Source organism: Triturus cristatus, chromosome 8, assembly GCF_964204655.1.
Source record: "Triturus cristatus chromosome 8, aTriCri1.1, whole genome shotgun sequence".
Classification (NCBI taxonomy): Eukaryota; Metazoa; Chordata; class Amphibia; order Caudata; family Salamandridae; genus Triturus; species Triturus cristatus.
Window position 1 is genome coordinate 391,727,028 of NC_140591.1, and position 27,907 is coordinate 391,754,934.

General features: G+C 44.5%; 1 protein-coding gene across 1 annotated transcript in view; it reads left to right on the forward strand.

Moving 5' to 3' along the window:
- Positions 1–27,907, forward strand: part of UFM1 (ubiquitin fold modifier 1) — a 106,261-nt gene that overhangs the window by 49,391 nt on the left and 28,963 nt on the right. Inside the window, exons 3-4 of the mRNA XM_085621759.1 lie at positions 5,032–5,089; positions 22,592–22,631. Of these exons, the coding sequence (XP_085477885.1) occupies positions 5,032–5,089; positions 22,592–22,631 (98 nt within the window). The remainder of the gene's footprint in view (positions 1–5,031; positions 5,090–22,591; positions 22,632–27,907) is intronic.

Sequence of the window (27,907 nt, forward strand, 5' to 3'; positions counted from 1 at the left end):
ACCGGCGAGTGATCGGAGATGCCCCTAGCCATGTGCCTAGCCTCGGACACCAATGAAGCCTGAGCAGCCAAAGTGAGAACATTATCTATTCTAGAGAGGCTACCGTGTGCCCCAGAGTGAAAAGTGTACTGCCGCTGAGTGGGGTGAAGCAGCCTCCAGCAGTCAACCAGGCCTAGCCTATCAAGAAGGTCCGGTAGCCATCTCTGCGCCCCCCCGGGGTCTCTTGGCGGATGTCTGTCTAGTAGTCCAGAACCAACTGCGTTAAAGTCGCCACCCACCAGCAACACGCCCTCGGGGAGATCCAGCATAGCCCTCCCCAAGTCAGCAAATGTGGCGGCCTGCAGGCCAGGAGGGACATAAACAGAAACCAAAACCAGTGTCCTGCCCTCCCACCTCCCAGCCACAGCCACAAAGCGCCCCAACTCATCGACTGTAGTAGAATCAATTTCAAACGGCAGCGAGGTCCTAACAAGTATTCCAGCCCCCCGCGATCCCGAGGAAAACCCTGATTGCGCAACAAATTTGTAGCCCTTTCTATTGAGTTCATGACACATGTTGCCTATCAGGTGCGTCTCCTGCAACAAGACTACGTCAGGAGAGCACCGCTTCAGAAATTGCAAGACAATCCCACGCTTGATACAATCCCCCAAGCCGTTTACATTCCAACTAAGTACATTCAAACCCCTACCCCCCATCACGAAATGGAAAGATACCCCCACCCCCCCAGAGAACAGCACTCGAGTGAAAAAGATTAGCATTGCGATACCTTGCAAAGAAAAAAACAACAACAACCACCCCAACTGATCCATACCACCCCCCACCCTGCACCCCTGCATAAGCCTGATAAGCCCCCCCAACTTGCAGTGTGCCTGTCGCCCTAGCAAAAACTAATCTACAAGAAGAAACCCCGTGGGAGGAAAGAGTTCCATTATACCCCCACCGCCCCCGGAAAATAGCCATCAGAAGAGAACGAAAATCAGCGAACCACTGTCCTGGGCATAGTCAGAATGTTCAATCACCGGAGTCCTCACTCTTGTTCGTCATGACCACCTGCTGCTCCGCCAGCATGCTCCCCACCAGTCCGCCGCTGAGGCAATGTGTCGAGCCATTCCCCAGCCACATCCGGCAAGTCAAAGAAAAAGGTCCGCTCTTCGTACTCAACGCGCAACTTGGCTGGGAAGAGCATGGCATACTTCAGACCCATCTCACGTAGCCTCCTCTTAACCCCCAGGAAACTCTGCCGTTGCTTCTGCACCGCCTGGGTGAAGTCAGGATAAAAACTCACTGCAGTGTTCTGGAAGGTGACTGGTCCGGACACTCGTGACGCTTGTAGAATGGCGTCGTGGTCCCTGAAATTGAAGATCCTGGCGACAATCGGTCTCGGGGGGGGGCCCCCACCTTGGGCCTCCCGCCTGGGACTCTGTGGGCCCGCTCGACCGCAGAGAACTTGCTGAGGCCCTTAGGCGCCAGATGATTAACCACCAAGTCCTCAACAAACAAGTCCGCAGATTGTTCCTCCGATTTTTCCGGAACACCAACAATGCGCACATTATTGCGCCTTGCCCGGCCTTCGAAATCCTCCATCTTGCGGGCAAAGAGGTCATTAGCGGTCCTCAGCGTGCGGACCTCTATTTGCAGATCAGAAACGTCCCCCTCGAGGCTAGAGGTTTTTAGGTCCAATGATTTAACTCTCTCATTGGTTTTCCCCAAGTCTGCGCGAAGCAGGTTAACATCCACTGATATAGTATCCACTTTGTGTGCCAGGGCCTCGAACTGGTGCCCAATAGAGGACTTCATCCCTTCGAAGGCGCCCATGATGTCTTGCAGTGTCAATTCCGGTTCGGGGAACGAACCATCTCTCGGTACGTCCTGTGGCCTTCCCGGTCCACTTGGCGAACCCTTTTGCTGGGCATAGCGGTCCATATTGTTCGTTTGAGTGTAGCCCCCTCGCCTGGTATTCTTGGGCTTTTGTTTTTCGGCTTCCGATTTGGCCGACATCCCCAACTCCGGAACAGTCAGCGTCCAAGACGAACCACTCGGCCCTCCAGCTGATTCAAGGTCCGCTGGATCCTAAACGCCCGATTTAGGTCCAGGCATGTGCAGGTCGAGCTACAGGCAACTATTGCCCAAGGCACTCTCGGGCCAAGGCGCGCAGTGGTAGAGAAAACGAAAGTGAAAGTGAAGACACCACCCGTCCGATGGTCTACGCCACAAACGGCCGCTGTTGTTCAATTAGTGTCCGGGCCCAGGCCAACGCAAGACCCGTGCATCTCCCGGGGGTAGGCCGCGAACTTCCACTTGTCACAACTTCGGTCCCCGGTGCACGATTTCAGTCCGGACAACGACGTTCGCCTCAGCAATGGTTCGTCTCCAATATTCCGGATATTTGATACAGGATTCTTTTCAGGATATTTGCCGGAGGGCACGAGGGTCTCGGGAGCTCTGTGCTCACGCAGCCATCTTGGTCCGGCGCTAGGCTCCTCCCGGGATTGCATCTTTTAAGAGTAATTTTAAATTGGGAAACAATAGAAATGTAGAAGTTTGGTGTCTGTGGACTCACAATTTAAAATCACAACATACGGTAAAGTCGGATTTTAAATTGTAAGTCTGAAAATGCCACTTTTAGAAAGTTGGCATTTTCTTAAGCATTATGTGCCTCTTTTTGTGTCTTAATGCACATTTAGGTTAGGTGACAGCTGTGCTTTGTGCTTTCCCTCTAGAAAGTCACACACAAAGGGAGCTGGGGTGTGACATTTACATCCTGATGGCCCATCACAAGGCTGATGGGCCATTCTGAGCTAGAGTGGTAGGGAGGAGCTGACACTTGCACCTGAATAGGGCTGTGCCTGTCCCAACACAAAAAGCTGCATACCCCGCTACAGTGAGTCTGGAGCCAGGGAAGGAAAAGCAGGGACCTTGTGATCTTCAAAGGCCTCCTTGAAGTTCCTGCAAGCTTCAAAGGCACAATTGGGTACAAGTACTGTACCCCTGACACCACCAAATCAGAACTTTGCTGGAACCAAGGACATTCTGTCAGGCAACAGAGCCGCTGTGCTGTAGGAGGGACTGCCACTCTGCTAGCTGCTTTGCTGTGTTGGCCTGCTGCCTACTGCTTCTTGCCTTGGAGTGAGGACTGGACCTGCTCTCTACATCCTTGAACCCAAGTTTCTCCACTGGCTTGCTGGCTTGCCTCCTGTTTTTAAAGTCTCAGGGCCAGCAAACACTTCCTTCAACTCTGCTTCAGCTTCTAGACTCTGCCAGCTGTGAGTCCTACCCTGCCAAGAGGTGCCAATCCAGTCCTGAGCCTTGAACGTGGGTTCAGCAGCTGTTTTCCTGCAAAAAGCGATTCAGTGATGCCAATCAGACTCAACACAATGTTAATCCAAGGACATTCCTGCGCGGCTCGACAAAGACACGGTTCCTGACTGCGAGGCTCAACGACGACACCGCACCGATCCGAGGACGTCCCTGCGCAGCTTGACACCGTCTCAGTGCCTGCATCGTAAAGGGTTCAACAATGATGCCAGACCTGACATCAAGGCTTGGGGACGATGCATTAGCCCAGCCACTTGAATTGGAACCGACGCAACACTGACCCTTGTTCCATCCAAGGTACTATTTCAGCGGGGCCCTGCATGGGTCCTGTATCCGTCCTGCCATCCATCGCAATCAGTCCGAACTTTGGATTTACCCCGGTCCAGCGCGACGTCAAGTAACAGTTAAGCGCCATTGACGTCTAAGCACTATATTGCAGTTTATTCTTTAAAAAACATATCTTGAGCTCTTATTGGACTTTTGACGTTTTGCTCTTGTTTTACTCAGATAAATATTCTATTTCTAAACTGGTGTGGAGTCTTTTTGTGGTGTTTTTACTGTGTTACTGTAGTTTAAGTGTTTCACAAATACTCTACACAATGCCTCTTAAATTAATCCTGACTGCTTATTTCCAAGCTAACAGAGGGTGAGCACAGGTTAATTTATGTTGTTTATCTGACTTACCTTAACTTGGATTGTGATCTCTAATTGGACAGGGTGCACATCTCTAACAACTAGAGACCCAGTTACTAACACCATCCATCCTTCGCTGTCCCCTAAAAATGCCTCTCCTCGCTTAAACTACACTCATCCCTGATCCCTAAACTCCATTGATCCCTGAACTCTATAAGTACTTTCTAACCCTAAATTCCACACTTCTCTGAACCCCAAAACCCTCACTACACCTAAACTCCACCGATCTCTGACTCCTAAACTCCACCCATCCTTGAACCCTTGAAATCCTTTCTACTCCTAAACTCTACCCATCTCTAAACAAAAACCACCTCGCAACCCCTAATCTTCACCAAAAAAACGTTCCATGCCTAAATCACATCCATCCCTAAACCCTTAAAATCACGCACCACCTCCAAATTCCACTCATCCCTGAACCCTAAAAAACCCTCACCACTCCTGAAACCCACCCATTCTTGACTCCTTAAATCCCTCACCACCCATAAACTCCCCAATCCCTTAACCCATATACCCTTTCTACCTATAAACTCCACCTATCCCTGAACCCTTAAACCCACACACCTCGGTAATCTCTACCCATTCTTGAACACTAAAAAACCCATTACCACCCCAAAACTCTTCCCATCACTCAACCTTAATAACACAATGATAACCATCTACCTTATACTTTGCTGTCTGAAGGGGGCTCAGGCTAGACTGACCTCTTTGACAACTTTTCTCTATCAGGAGATGCATATTCCAGCAACTGTGAGCTGCTTGATTTAAAATCAAACCCAAAAACGAGTCCTTTAATTAGGAAAAAGGCCTTGATGACTTAGTATGGCAGAGATAGATCTGAAGACAAAGGCATTAACTTAACTCAGTAATTAATTCACTTTTTAGATTTTTGTGGCAAAGCCACTAATGACATATTTGTCAAACTTTACTGCCTTTCAGTTTTAGTTTCTCTGTGTACATATTTGTTCATAAAACTGATGTACATGCTCCAACACACAGCTCACAATACATTTTTTTCTATTTCAGATTAAGCGTACCTGAAGGCACTCCTTTTACGGCAGTACTGAAGTTTGCGGCAGAGGAAGTATGTTCTAAGTATAGGCTGTATATATGAAAGCACCGCCTTCTCTCCCCCTCTCATTCCGTTTGCCCTGTCTCTCACTGTCTATTGCTCGTCTCTTTGCATCTCCTATTCTCATGTTCCCACTTTCCTCTTCCCCCTCCACTTCTCCTCTTCCCATTCCTACAGCCATTACAAGTTAATAAGTTCGCGGAAACAAAATGAAATTATGATGTGCAACCTTAACCCATTAAAAAAAATGTATATTTTATTGATGTGTATTAGAAGTCATGTTCACATCTCATTTGTTTCTGTTAATTTTTGGTGCCTTGCTTCAGACAGCTTTAGCACTGCAACCAGCACTTTACATATACTTACATATCCTCATCACAGTCATTATTTTTGAGGTAGACTCCACCTCAACCAGAAGAGGAAAACTGGAAGTGAAGGTGTAACCTGACCCACCCTTAGGGTGGTATATGCACCCCTTCCTGACAACACCAAGGCATATGAACACCAGCTGTCGGGGTGAGCAGGGTGGGTTGGGCCGACTGTGACAAGGATAAAAGTGACTAAGGATAATGAAATTTACCAGTAAGTAACTGGGCATTATCCTTACATCTCATGTCCTCAGCCTAGTCATCACTTTTGAGGATTACCGAGGCAAAAGCTGGCCTTCACGACCAACCCAAATACAATATCAAACTGAAAACACAGTTTACCAATCATGCTCACTAATCTTTAATCTGTGTACCAAAATATGGATTCAAACTGTGTGGAAAAAACTGCATTCAACATATTTTCTCCAAAGGATTTACCCTCCATAGCACTCTCAATATGATAGTATTTAACAAATGTTTGAGCTGAAACCCACGTAGCCGCTCTACAGATCTCTGACGGGGGAACCCTTGTGCCTTAGCCCAAGAGGCTATCACACCTTTAGTGCATCTTCCCTGTGTTCCTTCAGGCTCAGAAACCTTAATAATGAATATGGGAAACAATAGTTGATTTAATTTATCTATGTAAGTTAACATCAGAAATGTTGTGACCCTGATTGGCACCACCAAAAGATACTAAGCAATTTTCATACTTCAACAAATGAAAACATTTCCCTTCCTTGGAAGTCAGAGAAGGGTAAAACACAAGTAACTATACTTTTTGTTCCCTATGCTGCTTGGACGCTACTTTGGGGGGGAACCTTGATTGGGTTTAAACAAAACTCCATCTTTTAGAATCTTTAAGAAAGAGGGTTTGCATAATAAGGCCTCCAGCTCACCAGTCCTTCTAACTGAGGTTAGGACCACAAGAAATGGCAATTTAAATGACAAAAAATGTAAACAACTGTTATCAGTCCCTCAAGAGGCACGTCCTGCAGAGCCTTAACCCCTTCTGTGCCCATGACGAGCTGGACTCGTCATGGGCCGCGGTTGCGCTGTGCCCATGACGAGTCCAGCTCGTCATGAACCCCGCCCGCTAATGCAACGGCCGGCACCGGGCGGGGAAAGGGCGTGGCACACAAGGGGTTAAGGACTAGAGGCAAATCCTAAGGAGGAACCATGGGTCTGTTATATTCGCGAGTTAGGCCCATGCAGCGAAGCAGCCTATTTCTTACATTGCCCTAGAAAATAAAATTTCAGCTGTGAAGTTTTCCACACATTTGCATGCACAATAATGTTGGATTAGTTTCTCTGAAACTATTTTGTTTACACATCCAGCTCCACACAACATTATCACGATGCCTTGAACATCATGTACTAGGTCTCTCTACGCACTAGGTACAAAAGTCATCTTATCTTTATCCATGTGGTGACAGCGCTATCGATATATCCATAACATCACTAACCTAACATGCACATCGCGAAGGCTACTTTTTATGATAAATAATAGCCATTCCTATAGATTGGTAGAGGAGGTACTTCCACTCACACGGACGGTCCGTGCATGCTGAGAATCCAACGAGCACTGGTATGACATTCCGGGGTGTCCAGCTGAAGACCAAGAAGGGGTTCTTCACTCTATTCAATCAGGTAATGGGGTGGGATCGTCCCTTGGGGGGATTCTTGGATTTACACCCATACACACTCTAGGTACGCTCAGAGTAGGGTCCGCATCGTAGTACGTCAGATTACCATATTTTGCATATATGCCTGCATATATTCATTGCTTCTACACCATGGTAGAAACGTATCTACTGTTCACTCTTTCAATGCTTGTAATCTCATTAATCTGCTTCTGTCTGCTAATCATTGCAGCACATGTATTTTATACAAGAATAACTCTTGGTTCAATAAATATATTGAAAACGTCCCACTGTGTATTCTGTGTACTTCTCTGAGAATACGTTAGCATGAGTGACTAAGCGAAAGGTTCTGTACTTTTTCCACGAGGGTTGTCCTGTTCTGTGGTTGTTATTGGCTATTCGCTCCCTCGTAAGGTTCGGGGGGCTCAAGGTGGCAGTGTGAGCTAGCTGGTCTATAGGCCAACATATCCTGAGGGGTGTCGGGAACCAGTCTAGACACCAAGACCTTAGTTTATGATGCCCAAACAATGCGCAGATCCTACGGTTTAGTAGGAACTACACAACAGGCCTAGTTATTGTCTTTAGGTAGAAAAACTCTTCAAGAGTCTGACCCTAAATCTATGGCTACATGTTGAGGTACCCCTCTTCTTTGACGCCCAATCATTTTAATCTCCAGACAATTAGAGCCAGCTTCTGAAGAGGTAGGCACCCCACCAATTTGAGAGGAAAGTGAGAAAATGGAACTCTGTGGAAGAAGAACAGCCAGACTCTTTAGAAGGGGAAACCAAGAGCAACAAGGCCAAAACAGGACTACAGCAATACTCTTCTCCATTTCCCTCTGCACTCTTGTAAGCAGGTGATGAATAAGTGAGAACACGCATAACAGCAGAGGAGGACTAGGTGATGATAGAGCATCTACACCCCATGTTTCTGGATCCCGACACCGAGAGAAAAACCCCACTGAGTATCTCTCTGAAAGCAAACCAATCTATAAATGGGTTTCTGAATCACTGACATATTTGAGTGAATACCAGAGAGTTGGGGAACAGAGCTTGAGATGACACTGTTTAGTCTGCCAACCACTGAATTATCCTCTTCGCTGATGTGAGTTGCTTTTAGGGAAAGAAGATGTTTCTCTGCTCAACCTCCAATGCTCAAATCAACCACATTGAGAGAGGCAGACTTTGGTTTTTTCCCCTTGTCTGTTCACATGACACTAGCATAATCTTGTCTGACCTGATCAACACACTTTGATTCAGAATGTCCCTCGTGAAATGTAACATTGCCTGGAAAATTGCAGAGAACTCCTTCCAGTTCAGTGTTCTTGTCTTGTCCTTTGTAGGCCACCTTTCCTCTGTTTCCCTGCTCTGCCAAGTTGCATACCAACTGAAAGGGCTGGCATCTTTTGTTAAGACAATCTCTAGCAAAGATTGAAGAGGAAATCCCCTGCTTAGTGAATCCTTTTTAAGTCACCACTGCAATTGTCACTTGATAATGTCTGTAATAGGAATTCTTTTCTCCCGGTCCATTAAGCATTGTTTCCAATATTGTGCTAGATGAGCCAACAGAAGCCTCCTATGACACATTGCCCAAGGGACTAGAAATACACACAAGGCCAGTGGCACTGTACTTTTAGCAGCAATCTTGCTGGTGCCCTCGTTTGGGATAGGTAGGGGATTAGAGAGTCATCATCGGCTTCACTCCTGTATGTCTGGCAGAAAAAAACATGCCCCTATCTGTCCTGAACTGGGCCCAAATTAAAGTTCTGTCTTGGGAGGTATCTAGCTTGCATTTCTCCAAATTTATTAGCGAACCAGGACATTGTAAACAATTTTTCATCACTTCCCAAACTTCTTCTTCTCTCTTGATGGAGGATGGAGAAGCAAATCATCCAGACATGGAAACACACACACCCCTGCAGATGAAGTATGACCAAGGGTGCCATCATCTTTGTGAAGACCCATGGGGCAGAGTTGATGCCAAAGGGCAATACCTTGAACTGATGGTCTCTTTTTAACTCAAAGAAATCTGAGGTATTTTTGATGCATCCTATGGGAATGTGGAAATAGGCATTGGTTAAATCCATGATGATCATAGAAGCTCTGTTTTGCTGATGCACTCTGGACAGGCCCATAGATTAATCCACCCCAAGGATCTACACTAAGTTGCAACATGAAGTATCCATGCAGTCCGTTTGGCACCGCTCATATTTAGGACTTCTCTCAATGAATCACTATATTCTCTTAATTTCGGGCTGGACCACAGAGGCAGCCAAAACAACAAGGGTTTTAATGCGGCCACCTCTCCAATTCTCCTCAACCCAACATCAAGATACAAGGCGGTCAGCGGAGTACTAGCTGGAACAGAGACAAAGGATCTGGAAAATATGTTCTGGCTCCCTGCCAGCTTGCACGTGTCAGCACGTCTCCATAGCTCTGCTGCATATATTGCCGCATTTTCAGCTTTCATCCGGTAGACCTCAAGGGTGGGGATTATTGACCGAGTCTGGGTCTGTTTGTGGAGTCTGATTATGGGTTAAGATTTATGACATTTGCTCAGATAACCTTTCTCGAGCTGAGGAGCCCACCCCACAGTGACGGTCAACCTAACCCCAAGATAGTCAAAAGTGACCTCCATCTCTAGGGGTTTCTCGGCTTTCTTCACTGCTTGTGTTCTACCCTTACTCCGAATACCATTAACTTAGTTTTCTCCACATTTAGTTCCAGACCCCTAATCTCACAGATGGCCAGAAATGTGTCTAATAATTTCTGAAGGCCCATAGGTGTCCTAGAAATAAGTAGAGCATCATCTGCGAACAGCAGAATTGGTATTTCCTTGCCATTTAGCACCGGTGAGTCATTAGCACAATCACTCAAGTGAATGACTACTTTGTTTACATAAAGGGAGAACGATGTAGGTGCTAAAACGCATCCTTGGCATACCCCACACCGGATAGGGATCCTTGTAGTTTATTCTCCCTGTCTCCCCCACCTGACCGGCGAATAGTTACCCTTGTGCAGCCTCACAAGCAAATTAACCAAATTTGCAGGAGCACCTATCCCTAATAAAACTTTCCATTGAAGTTCCCGGGGTACAAGATCGAGTGCAGCTCGAAGATCGAAAAAAACTACATACAATTTCTGCTTGTTTAATACTACATATTTCCAGGCGAGTAGTATAAACCTGAACATCTTGTCGCATGTACTGGTTTTAATATGGAACCGGAACCCTGCATGATAGGCTGACAAGATCTCATTGTCCTCCATCCAAGTTAACAATTTATCCAGGACTTGCCTAGCAAAAAAAAGTTTTGTAAACTGTCTAGTAGGTTAATCAGTCTATAGTTTGATGGGACTGAGGCATCTCCTATCTTGTGTATGGTAATTATTTTCAACCCTCTCTAAGTTTCTGGTATTTCACACTCATAACCTTCGGCGTTGGACAAAAGATTTATACAAGGGGCCCATACAAGCGGCTCTGACTTAAACAGGTCGCTTAGGTATTCTATCAGGCCCTGGGGCTTTTGCTGTCAATCTGTCAAGCTTTAAACTATCAATAGCCTTAAGAGTATCATCCAAGCTAAAAAAACAAAACAAGCATTGGTATAGCCACTAGGTCTCGCTTTTGGGACCTTATAAGTATTTAGTTATGCAGCACAATATCCTTGGGGCAACAACACCAACTGTTGCGTGGCTAAACACTTATAAGGTCCCAAAATCGAGACATATTAGCTATGCCAATGCTTGTCTTACTACTTACCGGCCTACCAGATGCCATCCTGGTGCAGTAAAAGGACCTTATGCCATGCAGTCATTCGTCTAATTCGATCACGTTTCAAAAGAAATGCACCTTATTTCTCTCACAAGGAGAGCTATATTGCTTTGCAGCATATATTCTTCTCAAAATATAATGTATCATGGTCAAGGTGATGAAATCTAAGAAAGTGAGCTATATTACCATCACACCATCTATGGTCTCTAGATCAGAAAGCTGATGGATTAAACCCAGATCAGTTGACTGGGGGTGAGTGCTTTCAATGTTCAACACACCGTCCATCATGTCCTTTGGTTTTTGCAACGCACTGGCATAATCAGAAATATAGAAATCAAAGAAAGAACAGGAAGCAAGCATCCTTTCTATATGCACACAGACTCTGGAACACGCTTCCTAGGGTTCTACGACTGTTGCTTTCTCTCTAATAATTCACTCAGGGCCTCGAATACCAGCAATTCTTAACCAATCTGCATCAACTAGCTAGGACTTTTGCTATCTACCTCTGCCACTTGGTTATGAATGTCCACGGGCTCTGCGAACTTGCATGTCACCCGTGTATCCTATGTGATTGTGTATGCACTGTAAAACAGGATAAAAAAATTGAAGAGCAGAAAATAACCAACAGGGGTAGCAAAAAATAGAGGGCTCAAAAAATGCACAGGGGTGATAGAACAAAGAGAGGTCAAGGATGGGTATTTATGACATATCAACAGTAGAGCGAAAACGGGCCAAAGGTCGTTGAAAACTGATACAGAAAGTGGCAATGAAGCGGGAGGCCAAATACAGCCGAAAGAGCACGTCGAATGCAGGCGGGGAATGGAAAAACACTGAAACAAAGACAAAAAATCACAGGCTGTATGAGGTAGAAAAGTACAGACATCGATTGGAGCGGACAAACATTCACGTTGGTTCACTAATAATGGGAGCGATGAGTCACATGTTCTCTTTTGTAGACAGTTACTGTCGATATGTAGGGATGGGCTTGCTTTCATGTGGGCGGGCTTCTTTCGGGCCTTTTCCCTCTCGCAGTTTGCCCTTGTTTTTGCATCCAGACCTGGCAGCACTGGGGGTGAAATTACGGGAACAAAATGGCGGCTGTGTGAGGAGCGAAACGGAGAAGGCCGGTGGGTACTGGGGCCAGGGCTGCTGGAGGTTGAAAGCGGTGCAGGAGGTCCGTTTGTAACATAGACAGGTAAAGAGTGTAAGAGGCGAGCTGCTGCTGAAGGTTGAAAGTGGCGCAGGAGGTCCGTTTCTAACATAGACAGGTAAGGAGTGTAAGAAGCGAGCTGTAGGTTTGAAGGGCGGGCGACAGCAGAGCACCGTGCTGGCTTAGGACTGAGGGCGAAAGGAGCATAGGAGGCCGGTCCGACGGGCACGTAGGTGTTGTGCAGTTAGGTCAGAATGTATGTACGGGTAGTCATCGCAATCACTCTCAAAGCGAAAGTGATTGTGATCACGATGCACGCAGCAGCGAGGTAGGGGCGGAGATGGGGCTGAAGGCTGGCGCAGGAAAGGCAGATGGCTGGGCGAGAAGGGAGGGGGAATGCGGAGAGCAGCTGTGCGCGTGCACGCCATCATGCACTCAAGCTTGTAGCCAGCACAAAAATGTGGGTAGCACTTTCAAAACCCACCTACTAAATGTCTCGACAGACCAGGGCATGCGCTGGGTCAGGCGAGACCTAAAAGGGCCTCCACTGTTTTCATCGCATGCTGACTCAGTTAATTAGCAATGGGTTTGGCTATCTATACCATCCACAGGAAGAATAACTTCTCTTTTGTCACAGAGCATGGTGATGTAGTCAACCCACTTCTCGGGCTGGATAAAATAATCAGGAGTAGTAACACCATCCAGACTTCCATGTGCTGAGATATGTCAGATTGAACGATTGTCATTACACCTGGCTGCGACCAATAAGTCTTGCCAACTCTTGTCGAACCAGTCCCTCTTGGCCTTAGCAAGAGCTGATTTATAACTATTACGTGCTTGAGCCACAACTGAGCGAGCATCCTCTCGAATAGCCAGTCTCAACTCGGATAGTTAGAGCAGTCATTCCTGCTTGCACTCCCATTCTGCATCCCCTGCCTGCTGAACTGACTGATCTGAACTGTCCACTCCATTGCTAGTAACTTTAGCATGTGATGTAGTGCTCAGGGTAACTAGGTTTAATCTACCTTCAATGCGCTACATTTTGCTCTTGCTCCTCTACTCATGTCTGTTTATATCAACTTTTGCTTAGTTGCTGTAGTTGTATTTTCTAATGTTTTTGCATTGAGAGCATAAATACATCCATACTAGTTACCTTTATAGCTAGGGATTCCATTTCATTTTTTTGCATCCAACTCACCTCTGATAAGTAAGAAATTATTATTTTTAGAGCAACTCCAGACATCCAGTCTAATGAGTGGTGGTCGACTGAATTAGGGGTGCTGCCTGCCACAACTACCTGAGCAACAGATTTAGGAGTCAAATTTGACTCCAGCTTTTCCTTTTGTCCGCAAATCCTAGCAGTTCCTGCAACTTGCTGGATAGTCTACTGTTGGATCCCCGCAAAGTTATTATTCATGCATTCATTACAGCCAGGTAGGACTATCAATTTACCTCACTATTTAATTGACCGTCTTCAAGTTGTTCAAAATACAGCAGCCAGGTTCATTTTTAAATTGTCTTGGTATCAGGCAATGTCGCAGCATCTTAAAAGGCTACGTTGGCTCCAGGTGTGCAAAAGAGTCACTTTTATGGCTGTGTCTTAGACACATAGTCAATTAGCAATCTCATGGAATTGGAATTTGTACTTTTGAGAGTCTGATAAAGGTATTGTATTCTGGATGAGATGGTTGCATCACTCTATGTTTAACCATGCAGGCTTTTCTTTCTCTCTCTTTCATACCTGGTTGGGGGCCTGCTTATAAAGTTACTTCAGTTGTGTGTTCATTCATATTTTAACTGCAATTAATTTTAACACCCATTGCTCCTCCTGTACTTTTGTGTAATGATCACTCAGCTGTATATCTGGCATCTCAAGTTGCAACTCTACAATAATTGACAAAGCCACTTGGGCAAGCCAGACTGTTGTGGCTTTGCCAGTGCTTGTTCATCCACCTTATTTAACCACTGAGCTCCTGCTCGCATCTGTTGGTGAACAGAAATGCAACCAGTGAATCTTCTGCAGGCCCCACATGGAGCTCTTGCAGATACCTAATTGTGTTTCTGCAGGCACCACATGGAACAAGTGTATGTCTCCCACTGACGTCCTGCTTGAAACCAGATGAACTTCAAGTCTGAAATGGATCTACTTTCAGAATCAAGTTGAGTTCTAAAAGGCACCTCATCAAACATCCTAAAGGTGTTTATGCATCCTACTGTGCTTTTGCAGGTAGTAATAATCCCTTGCAGACATCCCATTGAGCATCTTCCAGCCTTATGCACTCAGCAGACGCATTACAATTGCCACATATGGATCTTGTGCAAACACAACACTGACCTGTTACAGGCGTGCCATAGAGCTCCCCCACTACCTCCCTGAGCTTTTTGAGGCACCCACCTTCGCTCCTGCATTGGCCACATTGAGTAGCGTAAGCACCTTGTTGATGGCTTACCTGGGCCCAGGTGAATTTCAAGCATCCAGTGCAGCTCCTATTGGTGCCAGCTGAGTTCTATCAGGGATTCATCTGAACTACTGCAGGCATCTAATGATGCTTGTGTACGCACTTCACTGAGCTGCTGCAGGCAGTGTTTCGGCTCCTCGCGGCAGACAATCTGGTCTCTGTCAGAATCTCACAAGGTCTTGCAGAAAATAGAGCTCATAAATATTCTGCTGGAACCTCCTGAACTTGTGCAGGCCTCCTGCTGTGGCCCTGTAGATAAACAGCTGAGCTCTTGCTTGTACCTCCTATTACCCTCTCTTTGAGCCTATGAGAGCACCAGCCCTCATATCACCCCATCTAATAACCTACAGCAATTCAGTTGTGCTCGAGAAGGCGTCCATCTAAGCTCCTGCAGGAGCTGGTGTGGATTCCTGCAGGCACCCCATCTCAGCTCCTTCAAAAACCTGCCACACTGAGCTTTTCTAAGGGCTGCTTCCTCCCGGTAGAATTCATTGTCCATCACTACATCCTCCCTTCTGTCTCACCCTCTGTTTCCCTTCCAAGTTTCACTTCTCTACTATAACTTTTCCTTTCCTCTCTAATATCACCTTCTCATTCTTCTGTCTGTTCCTTTGTCCTCATATTTCCCCCATCCTCTTATTCTTCCTCGCATTTGGTGATTCTTTTTCATCCCTGCTCTCTCCTGTTCTGTATAGCGTCTTTCTTTTAATAACCTTCCTCCTCCTTTTGCAATTTAGCTGTCTTTCTCCCTTTTTTCCCTGCCCCATTTTTCCCTGCCCCATTTACCCTCTTTCTCCATCCTTCAATCTCCATCATCCAAACTTGAACTCTCTGGTGGCTTCAGATTCTCTAGGGGCTCCAGCACCTTACTGCTCAAGCCACAGAAATTCTATAAAAAGAAAACCTACAATCGAGCTTTCTCGGGTATTGCACCAAGAATTAGGAACTCCCTATCCCCTGAAATCAGACAATCATTCAACTGCTTCTTTCAAAAGGGAAGTTAAAGTGATACTGATGCAGGCATTTCAGGCCTAGGTCCCCATCCCCCCGGGCACTCTAGGACTCGCTTGTTTATATCTGTATTGAACTGTTATGATTGTATTTTGACCAGTTGGTTTACTGTTACTACTCCCTGTACCTTCATGATTGCCAAACACTAGTGCGCTCTGATGCCCCAAGGGGTCATGTTCACGCTATATAATTTTTTTTAAATAAATCCCTCTGTTTGCCTATTTTGGTCCTGCGCTCCAGTTGTATATCCCTTGTTTTTTTTCTCATTCTCTTAACTCCCCTGCTTGTTTTACATTTTAAGTCGTACAACACATTTCATATTTGCAATCTCTCGCTCCTGTTTTCTCTGAACAATTCTTATGTTTGTCCCCACTCTAGCTCTATTTTTATTTCCAACTAAGACACACTTGTATAGCTTTGCATTCCTGCATGCTCAGTTTAACTATCCTGTTGTTCACTCTTTTTATTTTGGCGTCTCTGTTGCCCTCGCGGCCTGCCACCTTCCAACAGTTTCCTTCTTGTGTCTTCACTCCCTCTGCCTGTCTTGCTCTCTTTTTCCCCTTATATCTTGCCTAGATTTCTCTTCCCCTTCCCTTGCTTGTCTAAATGTGACTTTCTGCTAGCCCCCAAACACTGTTTCCATTGTCAGTTATTTTTTAACCTTGGACGTTTTCTCCTCTGCCTTTTCTTTTAGTCGGAGCACAAAGGGCTTCTGCTGATGCCTTCCAGACCTTTGCTGGTGGTGCCCAGGTCCTTCAGATCTATAAGATTATATGCGGCCTGAGCACCGACAGGCCATGCAATTTAGCGGCATACCCTGCCCTGCGTATGGCTCTTCCTGGGCCCCATGCACTACCGCACGTTTAATCCGCCCTTCGATGGCAACTAGGATCTGAATGTTCGGTGGGGACACATACACACAATGTCTTCACCAATCTCAGGGCCCCACTTCAGTTGACTTGTGTACCATTAGCTCTGGGGGAGGCGAAGGCGGGGGCTCTTCCGCTTACGGGCACTGACAGGGAGACGCCCATGAGTCTTTCTCCCCTGCTCACCCCCGGCACCTGGAGGCAGGACCACAACATTGGCGGGGGGTGCTTACTGCAACACCTATTTGCCATGACCCTAAATGTGACCAGTTTGGGATCGTGAGACTCGTACGCTCCCCCACGGACTATATCCTGACACCCCATTGGGAACAGCTGCTCTGCCTTGGCCCCTTCTGTCTGTTTCTTTGTGACTGTCCAGCGAGTATGCCAGGCAGGGCCTTCAGTCCTTGCCCAAATTACCCTTTAGAACTCTTGGACCCTTTGTTGTCACTTCAATGCAAACATCTCCTTTAGGAATGTGTATTTGCATCCTACCAACCGTGCTCATAGGGGCGCCTCTTCCCTTTTCATCTTCCCAGCCACCCTGTCACTATGTTAGTCACTGGCTCAAATGTACAAGGTAAAAGCCACACGCCGGCTTCTTTTCACAGACCTTGTGGTTAGAAATTCAAAACAGCCCCCAACCAACATGACTGAAGTTACCTTGGAAGTGCTCACGAAGGAGCTCACATGCATCAAGTTGACCATGGACTTGATGCACGAAGATATCAAATCTACGGCAGCAGAATTTAAATTGCTGCAGAGTGACCTTTGAACCATCCATACGTTGTTCAAGGCCACAGACCACAGAGTGAAGGCATGAAGGACCGATTGACCGTTCTGGAAACCGGCTCTGACATTGGTAGTGAGATGTAATGTAATGTAAGTTGGCATTGATAAAGCGCTAACTGTCACTCAGCGAGGAGTATCCTGGCGCTGATGGATTGGCGGTGAGAGGGGGTCCTAGACGTACTAGCTCGTGGCAATGATAAATCATATCCATGTCTTCAATGCCTTCCTGAATTGAGTTTCGGTGTTCTGTAATCTTAGATTGACTGGACGTGCGTTCCAGGCTTTAGTCCCCAGAACGGCAACAGTGTTCCCTCCTTTTGTTATTCGTCTGAAGGTGGGAGGTTTGAGGAGGTTGGCTGTTGAGGACCTAAGAGTCCTTGTAGTGATTTAGGGGGAGAACCGTGCTGAGAGATACTTAGGTCCTGATTTAAGCGTAGCTCCATAAGTGATTAGAAAAGGATTCTTTTATGAATCGGAAGCCAGTGCAGAGCTTTAAGCGCAGCGGATGCTGAGGCTCTGCGTCGGAGTTTCAGGACAAGGCGCGCCGCAGCGTTTTGGACCACTTGCAATTTTTTTATCGTTGATTTATTGGCTCCTGCAAAGAGGCTATTGCAGTAGTCCAGGCAATCTTACTGTCTAGCCAGTGACTTGTTTAAGCATCTGTGTATTTGTGTCTGTGTTCAATCACAAGTAATGTATAAAGACAGTAGATTCTGAATCGTGGGCTTGATGCTCCTGGGTTTGTTTACCCTCCTCCTGCATCCCTCCATGTCCTGCCTGTTTATCACCAGACCCTTTCCTCCAGATTCTGTTCATGCGGGCGCTGACACCAGGGCGCGTGCTGCGTCACGGTGCTGCGAGGCAGAGTGTAACTTTGTAATGTATGGTGTCTAACATTAGTGCAGCGCTGCCGTGGCCCGTGTGTCCAGCCCATTAACTGATGTAACATCCCCCGCGGCGTGTGACCGGGACATAATTCGGGAAGGTAGCCTCACCACCCCCTCCTGTAATCCTTGAACAGCCTGCCTGCCGGCTGTGCCCGGCTCTTCCCGGTCAGCAGTTTGTTCAGTGTTATCACGTCTGGTGCCCAAGGGGTTTCTCGGAGCAGACCTGTTACCAAAAACTAAAAGCATTGGCATAGCCAATAGGTCTTGCCTTTGGGACCTTATCATTTTTTAGTTCTGCTTTACACAGAGAAATGTTGGTTGGGGTTTAACAGAAGCAACACAGGCAATACATTTAAAAAAATGCAGATTACTCGCTGAACACTACATGTGCGCCTACCGTCCACCTCCTGTCCCGAACGACTGGCATGGACTGGTTGGGGGAGGGACTGGAAAAGCAAGTTGAAAGGGTAAAGCCAAGTGCCATGTTGAGCGAGGGAAATGATTGTTTCAATGAATAAATGCGGATTACTCACTGCGTGTGGCGCCCAGACTAAAAGTGTCTACGTGTTTCTGGAAGGTTGCAGAAGAAAACAAGTAATAACGTGAGCGTGAATTGGGCAATATCTACTGAACAAACAAGGTCCAAAACAAAGAGCGATGAGGGTGAATACCGAGTTGGGTGGGGTGCGGGTGAAGGGAAGGAAAACAAAAGAAAAGATTGATTGGAAAAGAAAGGAAAACAGAATCAAATGTATCAGTTACGAGGGGAGCAAAAATAAGATGGCAATAGAGCATGGAACAAAGAAAATGGAAGTGAAAACACAAGGAAATAAATTAATGAAAGCCCGCTCCACGTGCACGCGCTTTAATTAGACATAGCCTGTCAGCGCCTGGTCCCCTAATCTCTTCCATATTTCTAGTATTTAAATCATTATATCGATGCCATTTAGCTGTGACCCGGAAGCGTGTTAAAGGGCCAGCCAGTTGGTGAAGTCAACAATCCAGTGACATCTCTGAAAGCCTCATAACAATGGCTCGTTCGGGATCTTGGGAAAATGAAGGGCGGCGGCGGCTACTGTGCAGGCTTAAAGAGAGACATATTTAGAGCTTGAATTCCTGGCTCTTAGAGACACGCTTGGAAGACGGGGTCTATTGTTAAAGATAAAGCGCGGCATACCACGCTGTTTAAAAAATTAAATGAGAGACTGCCTGTGTCAATACTGGTGCGCCGGGTGCGCTGGATAAGTGATGTCGGGTGAGCGGAGCGCTGCGGCCATTGAAATCAGCGTGTCCTGCCCTGAAAGCGGCGCCTTAAAGAAACAAGCCCAGCCAAACCTGATCGCGCTTAAAGAAACGAGTAGCCAAAGCAGATCGCGCTCAAAATGAAAATAAAAGAGTGCTTATGGCCTTTTAAAGGAGAGTGTGAGAAGCTGCAAGTAAACGATCCAGTCCGGGTGGGCGGGGAAAATAGTGGACAGGGTGGTAACCAGGAGGGACAAAAAAGCCTCCGGGACAATCATAACACCCCGTTTACCATTATTGGTGACACAAAATGATGTACACCAATAGAAATTACGGGCGGAGCAGAAAGCGAACTTCTGGAACCGTATTGATTTCCAGAAGCCCTCGCGTGGCGAGAGCAGTGCATGCGCCTTGCTGACGCCAGGCAAGACCTAAAAAAGGGCAACTGTGTGTGTAAGTAGATCGCAGATTCTACAGGAATCTAAGAATTTTACGTTTTCCTCTGCTAAAAATATATACAGCAGCCTTGGACTTTCCTCATTCACGATCAAATGCGGTATCTTTTTTTTTACTGAGGGCGGCGATTTGATGTAATAATGGACAACTGTAAAGTAAAATAGCTAACCAGTGAAAGAAATATGAATATGTTACTGTTTCGCATGGTAAAGGTTTACAGTTTGAAATGCTATTGAGTCGCAGCATTCTATAAATTCTGATGCTTTTGGAAAAGCTATTGTCAGAAGTATTTTTTTATTTTTTTATTCGGTGAAAGATTTGAGCACTGACATAACTGAGGCTTAATGTTCGATAATAGTGACTGTCTGAAATCGCAGGTTCATCATGAATACTTACAGCTTCAATTTATCATAAAATAAAACACATTGTCAGACATATTTTATATGATTGGGCACATTATCGATGTTCTTTGTTCGAACTAAGTACCGAGTTTTTTTTCTTCAGCAATAAACCATTTTTTTCTTATTATGTATTTGTTTCTTTTGTTAGACTGAGGACTTAAAGGTTCAAATTTCCCCGTTCGCTATCTTAAATGTACGCCCCTTTTTCAGAGATGGCTGAGAGAGCCTATATAGCATTTGGAGATAGGCTGTGTGCCAGTTTTGAATTTGCCAGCCGCTTTGCCTGCCTCAGGAGAATGCCGACGCTTTCTCTCGGCAGACAACCATGAGTCACGACACACGAACAGATTAAATAACAATCCTGTCATACAAGAATTTCATTTTAACTTCTCATTATTATGTAAATCTGACATTCCATTTCCCTCTGCTGCTTGTTTTAAGGTTTACTTTTTGATGCACTTGTTTCACTATCATTTCGTGATGGCATGTTTGGTTTCATAGATTTCCTCTTATCTGACTAAAATATTTATCATTGAACATTCTTAAATTATGTAATTGTCTTCTAATCGTGATGTGAGTTGTAATGCACGTTTGATTATTTTAGCATGGCGATTTATTTATTTTGATTTGCCCACGTATCTGCCGTTGTCAAAACTCACTTTTAAAATAACATGCATGTGCATTTAGACATTTGTGTTTGTACATACAAAATCAGAATCCTTGCTTTGCAGCTTCTCGTAATCAGCACATTAGATGTTTTTCCTTTGCAAATCCATCAAAATTAGATGTTCCTTTGCTGTTGAGTACACTTTCCCATCGATGCATCCGATGCAGCTGCTGACCTACATCTTGAGCCTGACCAGAGCAACTATGTACGTGCATGCCGCCATGAAACCTTGAGCCCTCCCTAACCCCCATGCATTGAAGGAAGACGGTGACTAATGTGATGAAACATGGCCCGCAGATGGAAAATATTGTCTAGCACATTGAAGGCCAGACCCTCTGCTTTGTTCAGATTGGACTTCACTGAAGGAGCGCTACTGTTCTGAAATCGATGAAAAAGTGGAATTTTACTGAAATACCAAGATCAAGGAGTAACCCTGTGAGTCACTGAATAAAGAGATTTCATTCCAATGTAAAGAAAGACACTCTCAAATTCTAGATCAAGGAACATGCAGATATGTAATATGTCATTGCCTCCATTACTTAGATAAAGTCCCTGGGAATTAAATTCAGGTCAAAAGGGGCATACTTTATCAGTATTGTGTCTTTCCATGAACGATGGGCTGTGGGGACTGCAAAAGGAGATGTTTAAAAGCGCAGTTGAATAATCTGCGTCAGACTATGTTAGAAGACTGTCAAAAAATTGCAGCAAATTGCCTTACAGACATTTGTGCAATCAAGTAATCATGCTTGTTTGGGGAACAAGCCCCTCTTTCTAAGACCGGAAATCAGAACTCTTCCCGTCCAGGAACGCTTTACCCTTTGGCCCAAATGGCAGTCCATTTCTGGGACTAGGTGAAATGAATAAACTACCATTGCTAGGCCTACTTTGTAGATCGTTTGACAGAGGAACGGGAAAAATGTAGATAAGTCATTGACCTGGAAAGAAAACACATTTCAGAGGGCGTGCTGATATCTACCAAATTATCAGATGTATTTTATTTTTTTCACAAAATGCTCTTCATCTTTAAAGTGTTCTTTGTGGGTTTGCAAGATTTCTTTCTGTGGGACTGAAGTACTGAACTTAGGTAGACCCTTTGTCACCTAGTGGGGCTAATCTCCAAGACTTCTTTTGTGCACTGGAAAGTTTCTTGGCAATTTAGAATGCTAGCATTACTCCTAAACAAAGGCACTGCTAATCATGCAGTGAAACTAAGTCAGGAGTTGGGTTTCAACCCAGAGGCTTGCAAAATGACTATTTGAAGTTCTGTGCAGGCTAGCTACAGACATTATACTGTAGGTATTAACTCAGGATGCGAGACCCAGTTCAGTCAAGGCCGCTTTATTTGGCCATGTTTTGAGGATATCACTTTTCTTTCTCTCCCTTTTCAAGCTTGTATGACTTCTTTAAAATATTCTAACAAGTCTACATTAAAAATGTTTGAATTTAGGGTTAACTAAAAATTGTTCTCCACTGTTCCATTTGTATTCCTGGTCCCTAGTTCTGCCCCTTCCACGCTCCACTGTTGTCTGTTTAAGTGGTGTAGAAAAACAAAGAATATTATTAATTGTGATACTGAAGCTGGCAAGCCCGGTCTACTCTTATGTAGGGTAAGAATGTGTTTCATTCCTTTGACTCGACCAATTCCCCCAAACAGACAGTCTCTTATAGGAGAGCAAGCAGCAAATAAATAACGAGAGTGAGTAGCACTTATTTGATGCAAGTCTGTTTGCCATCTCTTAGAGTTATTGATCCTGTTTTATTGGTTCATTTTTTTCAAGTTTTCGTTTTTGCTCTCTTTCAGTTTAAAGTACCCGCAGCAACAAGTGCCATAATTACAAACGGTAAGGATGTCCACAATATTTATATGTCCTCGGTAATTCTGTGTCAGATCATTTTTCATTATGTTTGGGGAAAACTTTCAGACTTCACTAAGTGTTAGTTCCTACATGAAAAGAAGTACCACAGAAACTTGGATAGGATCAGGATGTGTGCGCTCGCATATGCAATTGGACCAGGAGAGCTCATTAATGTGCAACTCTAGGCCAAATTTATTAAAGAAGAGCTGATGTATAAGACAATCATTGGAAATGCAATGGGTCTCGCATTTGTTTAAGTGAGAGCTATTGACATTATAAATGGCAATGTCTTTTACCTATGTGTTATGGAGTGTATGTGTGTGGTGTGTAGTGGAATTGTGTGGATGGATTGGATTAGTTAGTTGTGTAATTGTGTGGTGTGGGTTTGTGTAGTGGAATTATGTGGCATGTGTGCTGTGGAATTATATAGATAGTAATTATGTGGTATTGTGTGTAATGGAATTATGTGGAGTGGGATTGTGTGTTATGGAGTGTTATTATGTGTTATTGTATTTTATGTTGCGGAGTGGTATGTAGTGGAGTTTAATTATGTGGTGTGCTGTTTAATTTTGTGACATGATGTGGTTATAAACAAAGTCTGTGGCAAGCCACACACTAGCAGCAGCACCTAAGGGGTAGGTCTGTTAGGAGTCCTAGCCAGTAGGTTTTGGCAAAGTGAGAACCATTGGTTTTGCCAATGGAAGTGTCTTTTAGCCATGTTATGATCGGATCCTATGCCACATATGCAACTACCACTCGGTAGAGAAGCCAAGGACTGGATGTGCTTGTGTTTTGCAAGCTTTTGTGGCCTACTGACAGAAACTCGTACTGCCTTCATCATCAACTTTATAGCGGACCCTAAAATGGATGAAATATGTTTTAGATTCATCTAAACTTTGTGTCCTCTTATGATAGCTGCTGCTTTCAAAACAGGGTGTACAATGTAAACATATAGTTGTGTGAAGAGTGCAAAAAAAAAATTCGGGCCAAGGAAGGAACGATGTTTTAGACAATGACATTAAAATATGCAGGAGTTTCATTTCCTGCACAATAAAAGTCCATTACTCTGAGATATTTAGACCATCCAGGCACAATTCAAACCTATGTAATGTTAAATACAGCAATCCACAGCTGAACTTAAAAGTATTTGCTAGTATTCTGAACCTCTTGTTCATAGTTTGTAGTAATCTTTGAAAGTTTTGAGACGTAAAACAGGTTATAATTTATTTTGTAAGTCTGACATTATGCCTAGGAGTACTTGTTTAAGCAGCAAGTGTGCAAAATCCATAAATGTGTGGTGGACAGAATAGTGTTGTAAATTGCTCAGTCAAGACATAACAAAACTTACAGCTCTTGGCAATCCAAGATTACCATAAAATGCATGTGTACTTTATACATGCTACATTAGATGTGTACTTTACACAACTTGTAAAAAGTAGCACTTGTAGCCTCAGATAACCTAGCTATTGCAGAGTTTGCACAGAGGTTGCATGCCTTCACCCAAGACAGCAGAGCTATCCAGAGGTTGCAACGTTTTAAAGGTTTGCACCTTTGACAGCATGGCTGTCCCTCAGGTTACCTAATGATACAGTGGGTGCAAATGGGAGATAAGCTATGCCTCAGAAAGCACGAGTTAAAGGCTTGCACCTTAGCAGCAAGACAGTCTCACGAGTTGCATAGACGATACAATGGGTGAAAGCAAGACCAAAGAGCTACTGAAAAGGACCCACAGGAGTTGAAGGCTTGCTACTTGGTTGTCTCTCAGGTTAGATGATACAGTGAGTGTAATGAGAGATAGTATCCATTTCTCAGGATGCACTGTAGTTATAGGCTTGCACGTAGATTGCGGGGCTGTCGGCCTGGATAAGTATGTGATACTGTTGGCGTAAATGAGAGATGAGTTGGCTCTCAGGATACATTGGAATTAAAGGCTTGCACGTAGATTGAATGGCTGTCTCTCAGGTTACATAGATGATAGTGGGCCTAAATGAAAGATAACTGTCTCATAGGATGCTTTCGAATTAAAGGTTTGCACCTGTTTCTCATTCTACCTAACTGTCTCTCTGGGTACATGAGTGGTACAATGGGTGCAAACAAGACAGCAGGCGTATCCCTCGGGGTGCACAGGAGCTGCAAGTAGATGCTTCCCTCTTTAGGGACATGACTTCAGACTTCCTGTCTATTTGCTGTGTGGGTTTGGCTGTCAGTACATCACTCATGTATAGAAGTGTATGAACCCCTTTACCGCTCGCCCTGCTTCTACAAACGAGTTGTTTGTGCTGATTTGTTGAACGAGTTTTATGAAAAACAAGGGTACCCCAATACGTGAACCTGGGGTGAAATATGCGGTAAAAAAACAATTGGTTCGGGTGTGGCCAAAAGGTCCAACAATAAAGTGATCCTAAGGAGAGCACTTATAGCAACTTTATAGAATAGGAAGAGTTTTGTTGTAAAGGGTCAACGGCTTGCATGACGCGCTGAGTTCCTCTCCCAAGACTTTCCTAATATGAACTGGGAGTGACTTTAACTAAACTTATTGGCAGCAAATCATTAAGTGCAATTTATACAGCTGACCCTGCCTTTCAAGTTTACACACACGTGATATTCTCACGCTCGTACCTTCAGCGAATTAATCTGGGTGAACTCGTCTACCCTCAGCTGTTTTCTGAAGCCCTCAATTGCTCTTCCTTGCACTACGAATAATTGCATCAATTCAGCTTGCTCACCCGTTATATGTCCTGATGATGATCTCGAACAGTTGAGATCGAAACGCCGTTGACCCTTTACAACAAAACTCTTCCTATTCTATAAAGTTGCTTGAGGAGTTTTACACTATTGTTGTCAATGCGATTCCGTTACTTTAAACTTCACCATCACTCTGCACGTCACGCCTCTTTCACTTATTGTGTGAGCACCCGAATTCTATTGTTGTGGAAATAAATGTTTCACATGAACTGACTTATGTCCCTATGTACATTATTAATTTTTTTGCTCCTTTAAAATAATTAATCTTCAACTCTCTAACCATAAGTGCTCTCCTTAGGATCACTTTATTATTGGACCTTTTGGCCACACCCGAACCATTGATTTGTTGAACGAAGCATGTCCTTGCACAGTTGCCCACACCTTCTGCGGTGAACTGTTACTAAGAGGCTGAGTACCACGTGCTGCAGCGGCTATTAATAGGTGTCAGATGCTGTTCTTCCTCCACTGGCAGGTGGGATGACTGGTAGAACAGCAGGGCGCCCCTCACCGGCACGCTCGTAGCATGTACCACGAGAGACCTGAACTTCAGGTGGCCCACTATAAAATGTTTTGCCTCAACCTTAGACAGCAGCGCTCTCTCTCAGGGTAACATCCAGGCTTGTTAAATGATTTTTGCCTTTTAGACGTAGCAGATCTATCTTGCTGTGTGCACTGCAAGTCATTGAACAAAGTGGTAGCACTATCTAATTATAACAAATGTGACCTGTTGATTCGGTTTAACTTAGCAGTATACAGCAGAGCTAGCTCCTATTGAATCGGTCTCCAAGAGAATGTTTGATCTGTGGTGCAAATGCGCTGTATACATTACCTCATTTGTTCACACATCATTTCGATGTTTGCTTGCTCTTTTCAAGTCACTAGCCAAAAGAGTTATCTCCCAGAGCACGTCACTTGTTAAAGGAGATCTGCCGTGTGTTAGACAGCAGAGTCCCCTTAGTTTTTACTACATATGACGTGTTAAAGGAGCTTTGCACTGCTGTAAATAGTACAAATATCTCTTGTTATGTAATGCCTGTGCTTTGCTGAATGTGCTTTACTCAAGGCAAACAACAGAGCTCTCTCTCAGTTTGTAACATCTGTGTCTTGTTAAAGGACACCAGAACTATCTGTGACTTGCTTGAGGAACTACACTCAATGTCAGGACAACATCCATATAATCGTGCAGTGAGTTCAGAGCGCAGCTGTAGACATTTCGATAAGAGCAAGGAAAAATAAAAACAGTGACAGGAGGTGACGTATCAGCTGCAGAAACCAGGTAAGTAGCAAGCGGGGAAAAAGTTGTTCTATTGATTAGAGCAGGTCCAGCAGACAGTGCATGCCCGCTGCCAAGGCTCCATCTAAAAATAGACTTCTCTTTGCTTCTTCCTTCCCAAACGTGGTGGAAGACCATACTTAAGGTGTTTTAGAATCCAGTAAATAATAAGTTACCATTTCTTTTTTAAATATTTAATATTGTGTAAGTATACTTCATATAGCAACAAAGGGATTACAAGAAGACAATTCCTTTGTTAAAAATATAAAAATAATAATGTACATAGTATTTTAAGGAAGTAAGACCCACAAAAATATAAGTACTCTAGAGTCCTACACAGTGATTAGAAATTCTGTAAAACATGTTAAAAAGAAAGCAACTAAGCATTCCCGGGAAAACAGTATGTTCAAAAATTGTTCTAAAAAGGTCATATTTACAAAATCCCTATTTTTTATTTTTAAAAGCCATCCTTTATTGCTGCCTACCAATCCCTTGTAACCAGTTATCAACATTAATTTTAAATGCAGTTTTCCATGTCTCTAATTGACCACAAAGGTTTGCCTTAAGATAAAAGCACAGTGGTAAGATGGAGATGAGAAATTGAGAGTTCTTTTGATCCACAAGGCACACAACGAGATTATTTGGACCATGTAGTGTTAGTCTTTGGGCTCTTCACCAGTGTGTCTGTGCCTGTGTAAGGCCATGAATGTAGAATATCCTTTGCTGTGGAGAGCACATCCTCTCTGAGTAAAGTTCTTGTTTCAGCAAAGACACACCCGGAGATTTGTCACTAGAGTCCACAGCATTCCGAAACATAGATGTGTTATAGTGATCAACAGCAGATTGCTACCAAGGTTAGTATTTTTCCACAATATCTTAGATTAAATCAAATGGTCGTAGGATGCATGGGGGATTGATACTTATGCTTTTTGTGTTGTCGTTTCCTTTAAATTGAGTGTAGCTAAGGATTACATTTTTGACGGTTCTTACTGCAGCCTCACACAGTTGTAAAATACAGAATTATTGCTATGTAATTGTCAATAACTGCATTGTTTTTCACCGAGGGTTTTTAAGTGGCATCAAGAGTGAGACTCAAATTGTCGGTAATGTCACTGAGAACCCCGAAATGAAAAATGTCCCCAATCTAGAGTTTTATGTTATGTATGGCCACACCAAATCTTCTTTCTCTACACAGATCAGTTGTGCATATATGTAAAATGTCAGGGGGGGGGGGGATACACGA